This window comes from Schistocerca gregaria, chromosome 6, assembly GCF_023897955.1.
Source record: "Schistocerca gregaria isolate iqSchGreg1 chromosome 6, iqSchGreg1.2, whole genome shotgun sequence".
NCBI classification, from domain to species: Eukaryota; Metazoa; Arthropoda; class Insecta; order Orthoptera; family Acrididae; genus Schistocerca; species Schistocerca gregaria.
Window position 1 is genome coordinate 33,291,321 of NC_064925.1, and position 14,620 is coordinate 33,305,940.

At 45.5% G+C, this 14,620-nt stretch overlaps 1 protein-coding gene across 1 annotated transcript in view; it reads left to right on the top strand.

Annotated features, from left to right (window-relative positions):
- Positions 1 to 14,620, top strand: part of LOC126278037 (cadherin-related tumor suppressor) — an 817,086-nt gene that overhangs the window by 466,514 nt on the left and 335,952 nt on the right. Inside the window, 1 exon segment of the mRNA XM_049977779.1 lies at positions 4,346 to 4,524. Coding sequence (XP_049833736.1) covers positions 4,346 to 4,524 — 179 coding nt within the window.

Below are 14,620 nucleotides of genomic sequence, written 5' to 3' on the forward strand. Positions count from 1 at the left end.
GATGGGCTCAACTTCACGTTCAGAGGGATGAGACGTTTATTAATTGGATTTAATTTACCATGAAAATGTTAATTTGAATAACATTCATTAATGGGCAACAGAAAACCCGTGTTGGCTGCGGCAAGTCGCACACCAAAAATCGTGGTCGGTGAAAGTATGATCTGGGATTCTGGAGGACAGAATTATAGGCCCCTATTTCATCGAAGGAAATCTTACTGGTAGGAAGTACCCCACATTGCTACAAGAAACATTAGGTCTGTTATTGGAAGAAATACCTTTAGGAACAAGGAACAGAATGTGGTATCAACACGATGGGTGTCCTGCACATTTTTCGCTGATGGCTAGAAATGAGTTGCAGAGACAATTCCCAAATCGTTGGATTGGACGCTGAGGAGATGTGTCGTGGCCGGCTCGTTCACCAGACTGGACGCCTCTGGATTTTTTCTTGTGGGGATTCGTAAAAGACATTGTTTATGAAGACGTTCCATCTACACCTTAAGATATGCGAGAGAGGGCATGTGCTTCGATAAGTGCCTAAGTGATAAGGAATACCACTCAGTCCAGGATAAGTAGATTGCAGCACTGCACTGATACCAATGGTAACCACTTCGAACACCTTCTGTAAATGGATGTTCATGCCACCTTTGTGACCTTCGTTGACCTTCAAAGACCTTACTGTTACATAACATCGGATTCGTCTCGATAACCGCTTCAGAATATAATTACCAAACTATAGCATCCCATTAAAAAAAAAAGCAAAGTTGACCTTCATATCACTGAAGCGACTCCAACTAGCAACAAAAAAACCAACGTCATATTATGACTCCCATTTTCCCATGCAACTTTTGCCCTACACACTTTTCAGCTCCTATCATACTTTGCAACAATAGTTAGTGACTCACCATATAAATATATTTATACTGGGCGTCGCATAAAGGATGTGATAAACAATATTTGTTTTGACTCAGTTCACCTGCAAGCTGCATCATCGCAATTGCAACTATCTACCAAAAACAGCAGAGAAATGGCAACTGACGACTCGCGCTTCCTCCGCCCCCGATATCTCTCTCTCTCTCTCTCTCTCTCTCTCTCTATATATATATATATATATATATATATATATATATATATATATATATATAGAGAGAGAGAGAGAGAGAGAGAGAGAGAGAGAGAGATGGGGGGCGGAGGAAGCGCGAGTATATATATATATATATATATATAGAGAGAGAGAGAGAGAGAGAGAGAGAGAGGTGGGGGGGGGGGGCGGAGGAAGGGCGAGTCGTCAGTTGCAATTTCTCTGCTGTTTTTGGTAGATAGTTGCAATTTCGATGATGCTGCTTGCAGGGGAACTGAGTCAAAACAAATATTGTTTATCACATCCTTTATGCGACGCCCAGTATGGACGGAAAGCGTGGATTTCTTTCCATTACAAAGAGAGTTGTTTTTAGAGCGGCATTTTACATACGCAATCGATTGAGCTGTACCACATTAGTCTAGCGCGATATTTGTTGTGTCGATATGCATTAACACGGACATTAAAACGCGAAGCATAAGCAGTATTCCAGCAGCGATTGCCAGCGCTGCTACTGCAAGGCCGTGCTGTTGCTGTTGGAAACCTGACCGCTGCGGTTCTACTGCTAATAAGACCAATATCGCACTAGACTAATTTTGGATGGCTCTATCGAATGGGCACGTAAAATTGCACTTCGTAACGGGAACCAAACTGACACTGGGTGTCGCATAGGAGACATGAGGAGCATTGATTGTTCGGACCGATTCTTGCTGCATGCAGCATAAACAAAACGGCGAACACCTGCCAAAACATTAGAGAAATTGCGCCTGACGCTACTTAGTTACAGTAAACAGCCGATGGCGTTGCCACGTTAGAGGCACTGCTTCTCACCCCATCACAGACCTTTAAGTCAATGTGGGGCCCCGTTAGTAATAGGGTGCGTGACCGGCCCGGGAAGACGTGGCGCCGTCGGCTGTCCGGGACACGAGAACCGCGCAAGTAGCGCCCCCTTCAAAGTCCCACACCAGGCCCTTGAAACATACCACATTATTATTATTATTCGTGTTATTTTATCCAGGTTGAAGCTTGTGATAGTTTGTGAATGACAGAGCCAGCTACAAATATTGTCCCAATTTTCTATGTTAGTGGCATAACCGTTTTCGAGTTACCATGCCCAACTTCAGATCACTAATATTTTCAGTTGTTTCATTAATAAAAATTCACTTAAGTACTTCCATTTATTTATATGTGATGGAAAGTTGTTGTGTTCTCTTACATACGTTTCTGTAGTCTACAACTACTACTACATCTACTACATTTATACTCCGCAAGCCACCCAACGGTGTGTGGCGGAGGGCACTTTACGTGCCACTGTCATTACCTCCCTTTGCTGTTCCAGTCGAATATGGTTCGCGGGAAGAACGACTGTCTGAAAGCCTCCGTGCGCACTCTAATCTCTCTAATTTTGCAGTCGTGATCTCCTCGGGAGGTATAAGTAGGGGGAAGCAATATATTCGATACCTCATCCAGAAACGCACCCTCTCGAAACCGGGACAGCGAGCTACAGCGCCTCTCTAGCAGATGGCAATTTGTTTTGTTACGGTACATGTTCTTTTCTAGGTCGATGTATATGCTGTTGAATTGACTGTACACTTATGTCTAACTTATATTGTGCATTGAGTTGACTTTAAAGTATTTGTTCAAAATTTCCACTGGCAGTGAGGATAAAAGGAAATATGTTAAAACCTTTTGTCTCTTAATAATAAGTTTGCTCTTTGACTGCAAACATTTTTCTGCTATTAACGTGTTACATTTTGCACGTACCATATACCATCTTTGCTCTGTTTAAATCCTTGGTCAATACGAAATGAAAGATTTCTTTGTATCTTTCCTTAATGATAAATTTAGGTAGTCCTATAGGCCCTTTGCTGTTCCTTATCTATATAAACGATTTGGCACACAATCTGAGAAGCCATCGTATGTTGTTTACAGGTGATGCTGTCGCTTATCGACTAGTAAAGTCATCAGATGATTAAAAAAACTGCAAAACGATTTAAAAAAGATATCTGTAGGGTGCGAAAATTAACAATTGCACTTAAATATCGAAAAGTGTGAGATCAACCACGCGAGTGCTGAAAGGAATCAGTTAAACTTCGGTTACACGATAACTCAGTCTAATCTAAAGGTCGTAAATTCAACTAAACACCTAGGAATTACATTTACGAAGAACTTAAATCGGAAGGAAGACACTGAATATGTTGTGGGGAAGGCTAACCAGAGACTGTGTTTTATTGCCAGGAGACTTAGGAAATGTAACAGATCTACTAAGGAGACTGCCTACACTACTTTTATGGTGTACTACAGGATGTCTTAGCATGCTGCTGCGCGGTAAGGGATCCTTACCAGATAGGACTGACGGAGTACATCGAAAAAGTTCAAAGAAGGGCAGCACGTTGTGTATTATCGAGAAATATGGGAGAGAGTGGCACTGAAATGATACAGGATTTGGGCTGATATCATTAAAAGAAAGGCGTTTCTCGTTGCGACGGAATCTTCTGACGAAATTCCAATCACCGGCTTTCTCCTCCGAATGCGAAAATATTTTGTCGACGCCTACCTACATAGGAAGAAGCGATCACCACGTTAAAATAAGGGAAACCAGAACTCGTACGGTAAGATATAGATGTTCATTCTTTCCCCGCGCTATACGAGATTGGGATAATAGAGAATTGTGAAGGTGGTTCGATGAACCCTCTGTTAGGAACTTAAATGTGTTTTGCGGAGTGTCCATGTAAATGTAGATGTAAATAAAAACACCAAGTGTGTTGCACGTCTGTGATTCTGAAGACTTATGAAGTGTGCCATAGTAAGTTATTTACAATTTGTGTACTGTGTGGAATTCAGCGACATAAACAGCTACCTAGAAAACCACACGGACTACAAAAAACCAACAATTCGCAGTCTACTGGAACTTAGGGTGAATGAGCACATCAAATTTCCATCTTATATAAATGCAAGTACTTTATAATATTTGTATTAGTGAAACAACTTATAACGTGGCACAAAATATTCAGATTTTCTTGTGTAGTGTGCGAGTAGACAAAATGCTGTTGGCCGAAACATTTGTTTAATTGAAAATATTAGCCATCTGAAGATGGTAGCCCGAGAACGGCACTAAAAAAGCATTTAAATATGATTGGTGGCTGATTGCGCCGTTCACCAAATACTATTCTTATTGTTTTTATTATTATTGTTGTAACGAATGCACAGTAACTGTCGGCGGTGTTGAAGTGTGACGTGCGCTGACGTTGAGGGTGGGCGTGCCCGCAGGCGAGAACGGCCACATCGAGTACAGCATCAGCGCGGGCGACGAGGCCGGCGACTTCTCCATCACGGCCAACGGGACGCTGGTGACGGCGCGCGCGCTGGACCGCGAGGCGCGGCCGCTCTACAACCTGCTGGTGACGGCGCGCGACCGCGGGCAGCCGCCGCTCTCCTCCACAGTGCAGGTGAGTCAGCCCGGCGGCCAGCTGCCACTTTCCAGGTCGGGTTTCATTTCAATATGAGCTGCGACGGTGGGATCGCTAACTGCCTTTTAAACTGAAGAGCCGAAGAAACTTGTACACCTGCCTAACGCCGCATAGGGTTCCCGCGAGCGTGCGCAAGGGTCGCAACACGACGTGGCATGGACTCGACTGATGTCGAAGTAGTGCTGGAGGGAGCTGACACCGTGAGTCCTGCAGGGCCCTCCGTAAATCCGTAGGAGTACGAGGGAGTGGAAATCTCTTCTGAACAGCACGTTGCAACGCATCCTAGATACGCTCGGGAGTTTAGTGGCCAGCGGATGTGTTTACACTCATAAGAGTGTTCCTGGAGCAATTCTGGGCGTGTATGGTGTCGCATTCTCGTGCTTCAATTGCGCAAGTGCACTGTGGACACGAATGAATGCAGGTGATCAGACAGAATGCTTTCGTACAAGTATGTATCACCTGTCAGAGACGTATCAGGAGTCCGGTATCACTCCAAATGCACACGCCCCACACCTTTACAGAGCCTTCACTATCTCGAACAGTGCCCTGCTGATATGCGGGGTTCATCGGTACGTGAGTTTGTCTCCGTACAGGTACACGTCCATCCGCTCGATACAATTTGAAGGGAGATTCGTCCGATCGGGCAACACGTTTCCAGTCATTCACAGGCCAGCGTCGCTGTTGAAGGACTCAGGAGAGGCGTTAAGCTTTGTGTCGTCATGTCATCGAGGCTTTACGAATGGATCTTCCGCTCCGAAAGCCCATATCGATGATTTTTCGTTTAATGGCGCGTACGCTGACATTTGTTCATGGTCCAGCATTGAAACCTGCAGCAATCTACGAAAGGGTTGCACTTCTGTCACGTTGGACGATTCTCTTCAATTGTCGTTCGTCCCATCCTTCATCTTTTACCGGCCGCAGCGATATCGGAGACTTGATGGTTTACCGGATTGCTGATATTCACGGTACACTCGTGAAATGGTCGTACGGTAAAATCCGCAGTTCATCTCTACCTCGAAGACGCTGTGTCTCGTCGCTCGTGCGCCGACTACAACACCACGTTCAAACTCACTTAAATCTCTATGAGCTGCCATTGAAGCAGCAGTAAACGGCGTAACAACGGCGCCAGACACTTTTCTTATGTAGGCGTTGTCGGCAGTAGCGCCGTATTTTGCCTGTTCACATATGACTCTGTTTTCATACGCACGCCTATATCATTTTCTTTGGCGATTAAGTGTATATTGGACCTGGTGAGTTCACCTTAGTCAAGTATCCCTTTAAAGTGACGAAGACGCCATTGTCATCACCTCACTGAGTTTAGACGAGTATTGCAGATAGACTTGGCAGGAATGTAGGCACTGTACGCGATTGCCGGCAGCGCTGGTCACAAGAACTTACGGTGAGTCGCAAGGAGACGGGGCTGCGGATGGGCAGGTGGCACTGCCGAAAGGCAAGGCCGCCGTGGTCGTGGGAGGGCGCGCTGGAGGTGTCCTGTGTTTTCCGTTAAAAGCTGCTTCTGCCCAGGGCGCCAGCGATGGCCGTTTGTCTGCTAGACACACGGGAACTGTCCCTGGGCCGCGCGGTCGGGGGCCTCGCCACGGTTCGTGCGCCTTCTCCCGTCGAAGGTTCGAGTCCTCCCTCGGGCACCAGTGTGTATGTTGTCCTTAGCGTAAGTTAGTTTAAGTCAGATTAAGCAGTAATGTGTAATCCTAGGGACCGATAACCTCAGCAGCTTGGTCCCATACCACCTTACCACAAAACCTACCCCTGAAGCTATGGTCTGGTGTGCGATTTCTTACGGCAGCAGGAGCAGTCTCATGTCACCCCACGGAGAATGCCTACAATTTTCTACGTCAGTCTGATTCTACTTGTTGTTTTGCCTTCGTGGTCAGCATTCCAGAGTGTGCTTTCCAACAGTATAACGCGACCCACATACCGCTGTTGTAACCCAACATCCTATACAAATTTTCTTTGTGTTTCTTTACTGCTTGTTCAAAGCACGGGTGGAAAAACATCGAGGATAACCTACAACACTCTCATTCCCTTCTCTACCACTGCTTCCATATCATGCCCCCCGACTCTTATAACTGCCGTACGGTTTCTATACAATTTGTAAATAGCCTTCCGCTTCCTTTATTTTAGCTCTGCTACCAAGAGAATTTCAAAGAGAGTATTCCAGTCAACATTCTCAAAAACTTTCTCCAAGTCTACAAATGCTATAAATGTAGGTTTGCTTTGCTCAACCGTTCTTATACAAGAAGTCGCACAGTCAGTATTGCACCGCCTGTTCCTGCAGTTCTCCGGAACCCAAACTGATCTTCCTCGAGGTCGGCTTCTACCAGCTTTTCCATTCTTCTGTAAAGAATTAGTGTTAGTGCTTTCCAACAGTGACTTACCAAGGTTGTAGTTCTGTAGTATTGACACCTGTCAGCATCTTGTTTTCTTTGGAGCCATAGTTATTACATTCTTCTTGACGTCTGGGAGTATTTCGCCTGTCTCCTATACTTTGCATAGCAGGTGTAGTAGTTTTGTGGCGGCTGGCTCTCCCAAGGATGTCATCAATTCCGAGCAGGTCTTCCGACTTATACAACCTTCTTACATGATACTTCAACCAAGCGTTAGGTGATCATTAAATTATACTCTGTGAATCACTGTGCCAGGTGGCTTCCTCTTTCGTTATTTTTCTCCCAATCCGTGTTCTCCTTCAATTTTTCTTTCTCATCCTTTTACTCCTATGGAAATATCTACATTTATCTGCGATTTCGATGCATTTTCCCGATATTTTGGATTTTCATAATTCTACTTTATATACATTTTTACTGAGTGGTGGGTGCAAGTAATCAGTATATTTTTGCGCATCCTGGCGGGTGAACATAGCGAAATATAAATCTACTAAGTAATTCTATTATTTATTGATGTATGAGGCATAATAAACAAGATTAAATACTTTTTAAATTCATAAAACGTGATTATCTCAGAGAAGAACAAAAATAAGATGGGTTCTGGAATGAGAAACTTTGAAGTAGCACTCGACTTGAGGAATTCCACAGTCTATTATGATGGAACAATTCTGAGTATCGTTGAACATTATCAGCAACATTTCCTGGCCGTTGACTCCGCCTCTGTTAGCTGTTACGGAACTGAAACAGTTAGGCAACTGAGTGTTTCACAGGAGAACTATCACGAGAAACCTGTCTCATTTGAAATATGGCAACTCAACTGCCAAACTCTTTCCTCCCGTCGGTATTTACACGCTCTCCATAAAGCAAGCTTGAAAGCTGCTATCGTGCTCGACTTCGACGATTGTCAATCACTTATCCCAAGCGTGGTTAGCTGACACACTGTTTAGGAAGACGTGACTTCTATTCCTATTTTCAAAGCCCGACGAAACTACCATTGAGAAATGAGGTAGCTTGCCCGTCAAAATTCACTGCCTCATGCAACATATTTTACTTTTTAATGTAAATCATGAAGTATGTTAATGTTGGTGATTCCCCAATGCTTTTTGAATCTCAGTATAACTGTTTTCTCTCAGAACCTAAATTAAGTTCCGCGTAATTAAACAGTCGTAAAACTATTCTTTATTTATCAACAAAGAAAATGTTATTCCTTTCACTTAAGTAAATTAAACAAACAATTTGAAGAAAAGTACATAAATCCACAATTGCAGACCTCTGGAAAGAAATTTACCTGTGATACACTGTCAGCATTGATATCATCAGACGATTTATCGAAAATTCGGTATACTGATACTTCTAATTCTGTATTCTCTAATCGTGGCCATCCAGGCTCGTACCGCCTCCCCAACAATCGCCATCTGACGAAAACTTTGATTCGTGCAGGTACTGTTCCATTGGACCAAAAAGGTTGGAGCCAGGTCAGCGGTGCTCCAGAAACTCAGAACCAAGATTCCAAAGAACCCAGGTTGTTTTCCCAACTGTGTGACGGCGGGTGGTGTCCGGCCGGGGGATGGCTTCTTCTCTAAGCTTCCCTCTCCTGTCACATTAGCTGTCACTGTCGACTGCTCGTCTTTTGGGAGTGTAGTGCGTCGCCAGCGGTCCTTTCACACCACAAAACACGGCCGCCGACAACTTCGCTGCAGTAGCTCCGCTCTTGAGCTGATTTGCAAAAGGCGAAGCCTGGCGCAGCGCGTCTTACTGTGTGGTTGCCGGTGGCATCTTCCTCTTCAGAACGCTCTAAACGTGACGTCGGCATTTCGAAACTTTCCTGTTTCGTGTTTGTCTGTCAGTTGTGGTGTCGGCCAGAGCACAAACTTGGCGATAATCTGCAAGCGCTCGACCCTAGTTAATGATTAATTCGTGTGCTGTATCACCATTTCTGGTACGAAGAAGATGAAGAAACATTCACTCAATTGTCTTAACGTTCCCTTCCGTTTACAAAGTAGATGGCCTACCCGAGCTCTTCGTCACAGTCATATTCACTGAAGCGCCAAAGAAACTGGTACAGGCATGAGTATGAAAACACAATGGCTGTGAAAACTACACTGAACAGCCACAGAAACAGGTATAGACACGCGTATTCAGATACAGAGATATGTAAACAGGCAGAATACGGCGCTGCGGTCGGCAATCCGTTTATAAGATACAAGTGGCTGACGCAGTTGTCACATCGGCTTCTGCTGCTGCAACGGCAATGCCTTGGCCCACTATGAGCTCCCTTGGTGGTGAATTTACGGTCGTTATAAACTCGGTTTTCTAAAATGAAATTTGGAGGCCAGTCTTCTGTGCTTGTACGTTAAGCTGATTATCTGTCTCTCAACTGTTTCAATGGAATCACAAAAAATTGCAAGATCATCTGCAAAAGCGAGACAATCGGTTTGAAGATTTTGTTTGTTGCAACACAGCCTGACACCATTTTTAATTCCTTGGTTTTCCAGTTCATTGCGCCACTCACGAATCACTTTCTCGAGACCACAGTTGAAGAGCAGAGGTGAGAGCCTATCTGCTTGTGTCCTCGGAGTCTTTCGCGACGGCATACATGAATAAAACGTTCTCGGTTTTCCAGCCGCGTCAATTCGAATAAAATACTCGAGCTTTCGATGGCCATCTCCGCCATCGTCGTCAGGAGTTCACTGACTGCCAAGGCTGCTACGGTTTCTCGCTTATTGATCGCGACCGGGCCAAATATCTCACGAAATAAGCGTCAAACGGAAAAACTACAAAGAAAGAAACTTGTCTAGCTTGAAGAGGGAAACCAGATGGCGCTATGGTTGGCCCGCTAGATGGCGCTGCCATAGGTCCAACGGATATCAATTGCGTTTTTAAAAATAGGAACCCCCATTTTTAATTACATATTCGTCTAGTACGTAAAGAAATATGAATGTTTTACTTTGAACACTTTTTTCGCTTTGTGGTAGTTGGCGCTGTAATAGTCACAAACACATGGCTCACAATTTTAGACGAACAGTTGGTAACAGGTAGGTTTTTTAAATGAAAATACTCAACGTAGGTACGTCTGAACATTTTATTTCGGTTGTACCAATGTGATACATGTACCTTTGTGAACATATCACTTCTGAGAACGCATGCTGTTACAGCGTGATTACCTGTAAATACCACATTAATGCAATAAATGCTCAAAGTGATGTGTTGGGATCCTTTGTTAGTACGGGCTGCTCCCGAGGAGGCCTTTTTCATATTCAGAACAGAGCGAAGGCTCTGTCGTCAGCTGTCACCTGCATCTGTGGTGAGGAAGCCCGACGCGCCTCGCAAGTGTTTCACTGGAGACCTTACGACCAACCTCGCTCATATCCCCTGTGATGATACCGGCCATCCCAGCACCTTCTGCTACGATTCTTCCTTCACTGAAGCTACATCCACACCGCACAACTACCCATGCGCTTGATAACGACGAGGGCGATGTATACTGCCATGCAACAGGACAGGACGTCGAATGTGATTGGAAGCAAACACCCCACTAGAAAGTGGCGTACTGTGTGGCAGGCAGTGAATGCCACCACCCTTGATACTGACGTGCAATCTGCATGGTACGTAACTGTTAAGGGGGAACAGTTGTGCCAGTCCCGCCTACATCACATCCACCTCGTCGATTCCCCCTTGTGCGCCACATGCCAAGTGATTGACAGGGATGAACATCGTTTCGAATGCGGGTCGGCAAAGACGTTTTGTATTTGGCGGGTCAGATATTAGCTTTTCTGACGTGCACGTCTTCCAAGAGGATAACTACACGATCACTTCTTTTCCCAAGAGCAAAATCGAACTCTGTGACGTGGATTAGCGGCCACGGTCTTCACTACCTATTCGTTAATAGTGAAAAGGCAGTACCCGAAATTTTTGGTATTATCTCAACGAACGACATTGTCCGATCAAAAATGGTTCAAATGGCTAGCACTATTTGACTTGACATCTGAGGTCATCAGTCCCGTAGAAGTTAGAACTACTTAAACGTAACTAACCTAAGGACATCACACACATCGATGCCCGAGGCAGGATTCGAACCTGCGACCGTAGCGGTCGCGCGGTTCCAGACTGGAGCGCCTAGAACCGCTCGGCCACACAGGCCGGCCATTGTGCAATCGTCAAGAACGCTAAATGCCGACAATATTTTTCTGAATTTCTGTGGAGCGCATTCCATAACACGCCTCTCAGCTGGATTATCCACGACATGAGAAGATTACCTGCGAACCTCTTTCCAGTTCCGTTTATTAATGAGATTGAACAAACAGTGGAAACAACACAGCGGCGAGACGACAGTTATCGGAAACTCCGCAGCGGTCTGTAGCATGAAGCATCCTAACGGGTCGACTTTTACTATTCTGGTTATGTAGCCGCAGAGGAATCGATTATTTTCATTTTGTTGTGTTCAAACACTACCTTCAATAAAAATAAATAAAAATTAAAAAAGTGGTAGAGCACTCCCCGCGAAAGGCAAAGGTCCCGAGTTCGAGTCTCCGTCGGGCACACAGTTTTAATCTGCCAGGAAGTTTCATATAAGCGCGCACTCCGCTGCAGAGTGAAAATCTCATTCTGAATAAAAGACACTCATAAAATTGCTCTCAAGCACTTCTTTGAGGATATGTTAAATTGATTACATGAGGATGAACATTTCTTGGACAAAATCATCTTTTCTGACGAGTCGACTTTTCAGCTGCGTGGCACGGTTAACACACACAAATGTAGGATTTGGGGCAGTGAAAATCCAAAGCAAACATTGCAGCGTATTCGTGGTAGCCATGAACTGAACGTTGTTTGTGCACTGAGCAAGAACAAGCAGTGCGTCCCCTTTTTTTCCGTGAAAGAACCATCGACGGGACGGTCCACCTGGATACGTTACAACTATTTCTGACACCACACATCTACGAGGATGAGGAAGAACGAAATGTTTACTTCATGGTGCACCACCACACTACGTGGGTGACGTCCGAAATTTTCCCAGTGATCGCATTCCAGGTCAATGGAGTGGCCACAGTGAACCAATTGCACGGTCCCCAAGTTCCCCAGACCTGAAAGCGCTCGATGTTTTTTTATGGTGATTTATCAAGGATATTGTGTACGTACCTCCTGTGCCGACTTCTCTACCTGAACTCAGAGCAAGATTTTACGCCGCCACTGAGCAAGTTACACCTGCAAAGCCACAGCGGGTTTGAGAAGAAATTGACTTCCAATGGGTTGCGTGCAGGGTAACGAAGCGAATCCACATACAACATCTTTATGGTGAAACTTGATGTATTTCCCTACAAAATAACGCTAAACCTAGCTCTATATCTTCTTTCAATAAATTTAAATGAATCTTAAAAGTTGTTAACTCCTTTTTGAAATACCCTGTATTGCTACTCCTGCCTTTTTGCGACGGCACGCGTGAGTATCGGAAAGCGCTCATGACGCTTGCCGTATTCGTAGGGAAAGGGTAAAAAAAGTGAAACAGACACGGGGGGCAGCAGGTGGGAGCGACGCGATGTCTGGCACGCCCCCTCTCAGCGCCGGACGGGCTGCGACGTCCGCGCTAATGCACTGCGGCCCATGTGCCTTGCCTCCCGGCCGGAGAAAAAAGGGAGGCGGCGGCCTCTGCGCGCTGGCAGCGGATTAAGCCGTAGTGCACGCGAAAGCAAAGAAAGGGCCGGCCCGAGCGGACACGTGTCTACGCCGCTCGCGCCCTCATTGTTCGGCGGGGTCGCTAATTGCTGCCCCGATCTGACGCAGGCGGCGGGCCGGCAGTATTAATAAAGGCGGGGCGGCGGCGCCACAAAGGAAGGAATGTCGGGGAGGGGAGGGGCGGGGGGCAGGGCTCGCCGGGGACGGGGCCGCCTCCCCTGCTGCTGCCGGCGTCGCACATGGACTACAGTCATCTCTGGCATACATTTTGTCACTTTGTGTACAACCGTTCGTTCGGCGGAAGATCCGTACCCAAAGACTGGAAAGATGCACCGGTCACACCGGTATTCGACAAAAGGTTGACCAGAAGTCCACTAAGTTGCAGGTCCTTGTCATTAACGTCGGTATGCAGCAGGATTCTGGAACATGTATTGTGTTCGCACATTATGAGTTACCTCGAAAAAAAACGGTATATTGACACAAAGTCAACACGGATTTACAAAACGTCGTGCTTGTGAAACACAACTAGCTCTCTACTCGCACAAAATGTTGAATACTGTCGACAAGGGATTTCAAATTGGTCCCGTATTCCTGGATTTCTGGAAGGCTTCAGACACTGTACCACGCAAGCGGCCTGTAGTGAATTTGCGTGCTTACGGAATATCGTCTCAGTTATTTCACTGGATTCGTGACTTCGTGTCAGAGACGTTACAATTCGAAGTAACTGACAGAAAGTATTCGACCAAAACATAAGCGATTTCTGGCGTTCCGCAAGGTAGTGTTATAGGCCCTTTGCTGTTCCTTATCTATACAAACGATTTGCCAGACAATCTGAGCAGCCGTCTTAGGTTGTTTGCAGATGACGCTGTCGTTTATCGACTAGTGAAGTCATCAGAAGATCAAAACCAATTGCAAAACGCTTTAGAAAAGATATTTGTATGGTGAGAAAATTAACAATTGTCAAAAAACTGGCTCTGAGCACTATGGGACTTAACTTCTGCGGTCATCAGTCCCCTAGAACTACGTAAACCTAACTAACCTAAGGACGTCACACACACCCATGCCCGAGGCAGGATTCGAACGTACGACCATGGCGGTCGCGCGGTTCCAGACTGTAGCGCCTAGCCAACGAAAAGTGTGAGTACATCCACATGAGTGCTAAATACAATCCGTTACACGATATATCAGTCAAATCTAAAGGTCGTAAATTCAACTAAATACCTCGGAATTACAATTACGAACAATTTCATTTGGAACACATAGAAAGTGTTGTGGGGAAGGCTAACCAAAGACTGCGTTTTATTGGCAGAACACTTAGAAAATGTAACAGACCTACTAAGGAGATGGCCGGCCAGTGTGGCCGAGAGGTTCTAGGCGCTGGAACCGCTCGACCACTACGGTCGCAGGTTCGAATCCTGCCTCGGGCATAGATGTGTGTTATGTCGTTAGGTTAGTTAGGTTTAAGTAGTTCTAAGTTCTAGGGGACTGATGACCTCAGATATTAAGTCCCATAGTGCTCAGAGCCATTTGAACCATTTTACTAAGGAGACTGCCTACACTACGCTCGTCAGTCCTCTTAGAACACTGGTGCGCAGTGTTGGGATCCACACCACATGGGGCTGACGGAGTACATCGAAAAAATTCAAAGAATGACAGCTCATTTTGTATTATCGCGAAACAGGGGAGAGACTGTAACAGGAATCATACAGCATTTCGGACGGGCATAATCAAAACAAAGGCACTTTTCGCTACAGAGTACACGAAATGCCGATCACCAGCTTTCTCCTCCGAATGCGAAAATATTCTTTTGACGCCTACCTACATAGGGAGAAACGATCATCATGATACAATGGAAATCAGAGCTCGTACGGAAAGAGATATGTGTAATTTTCTTTCCCCGCGCTATACGAGATTGGAATAGTAGAGAATTGTGAAGGTGGTTTGATGAACCCTCTGCCAGCCCCATAAATGTGATTTGCACAGTATCGATGTGGATGTTGATG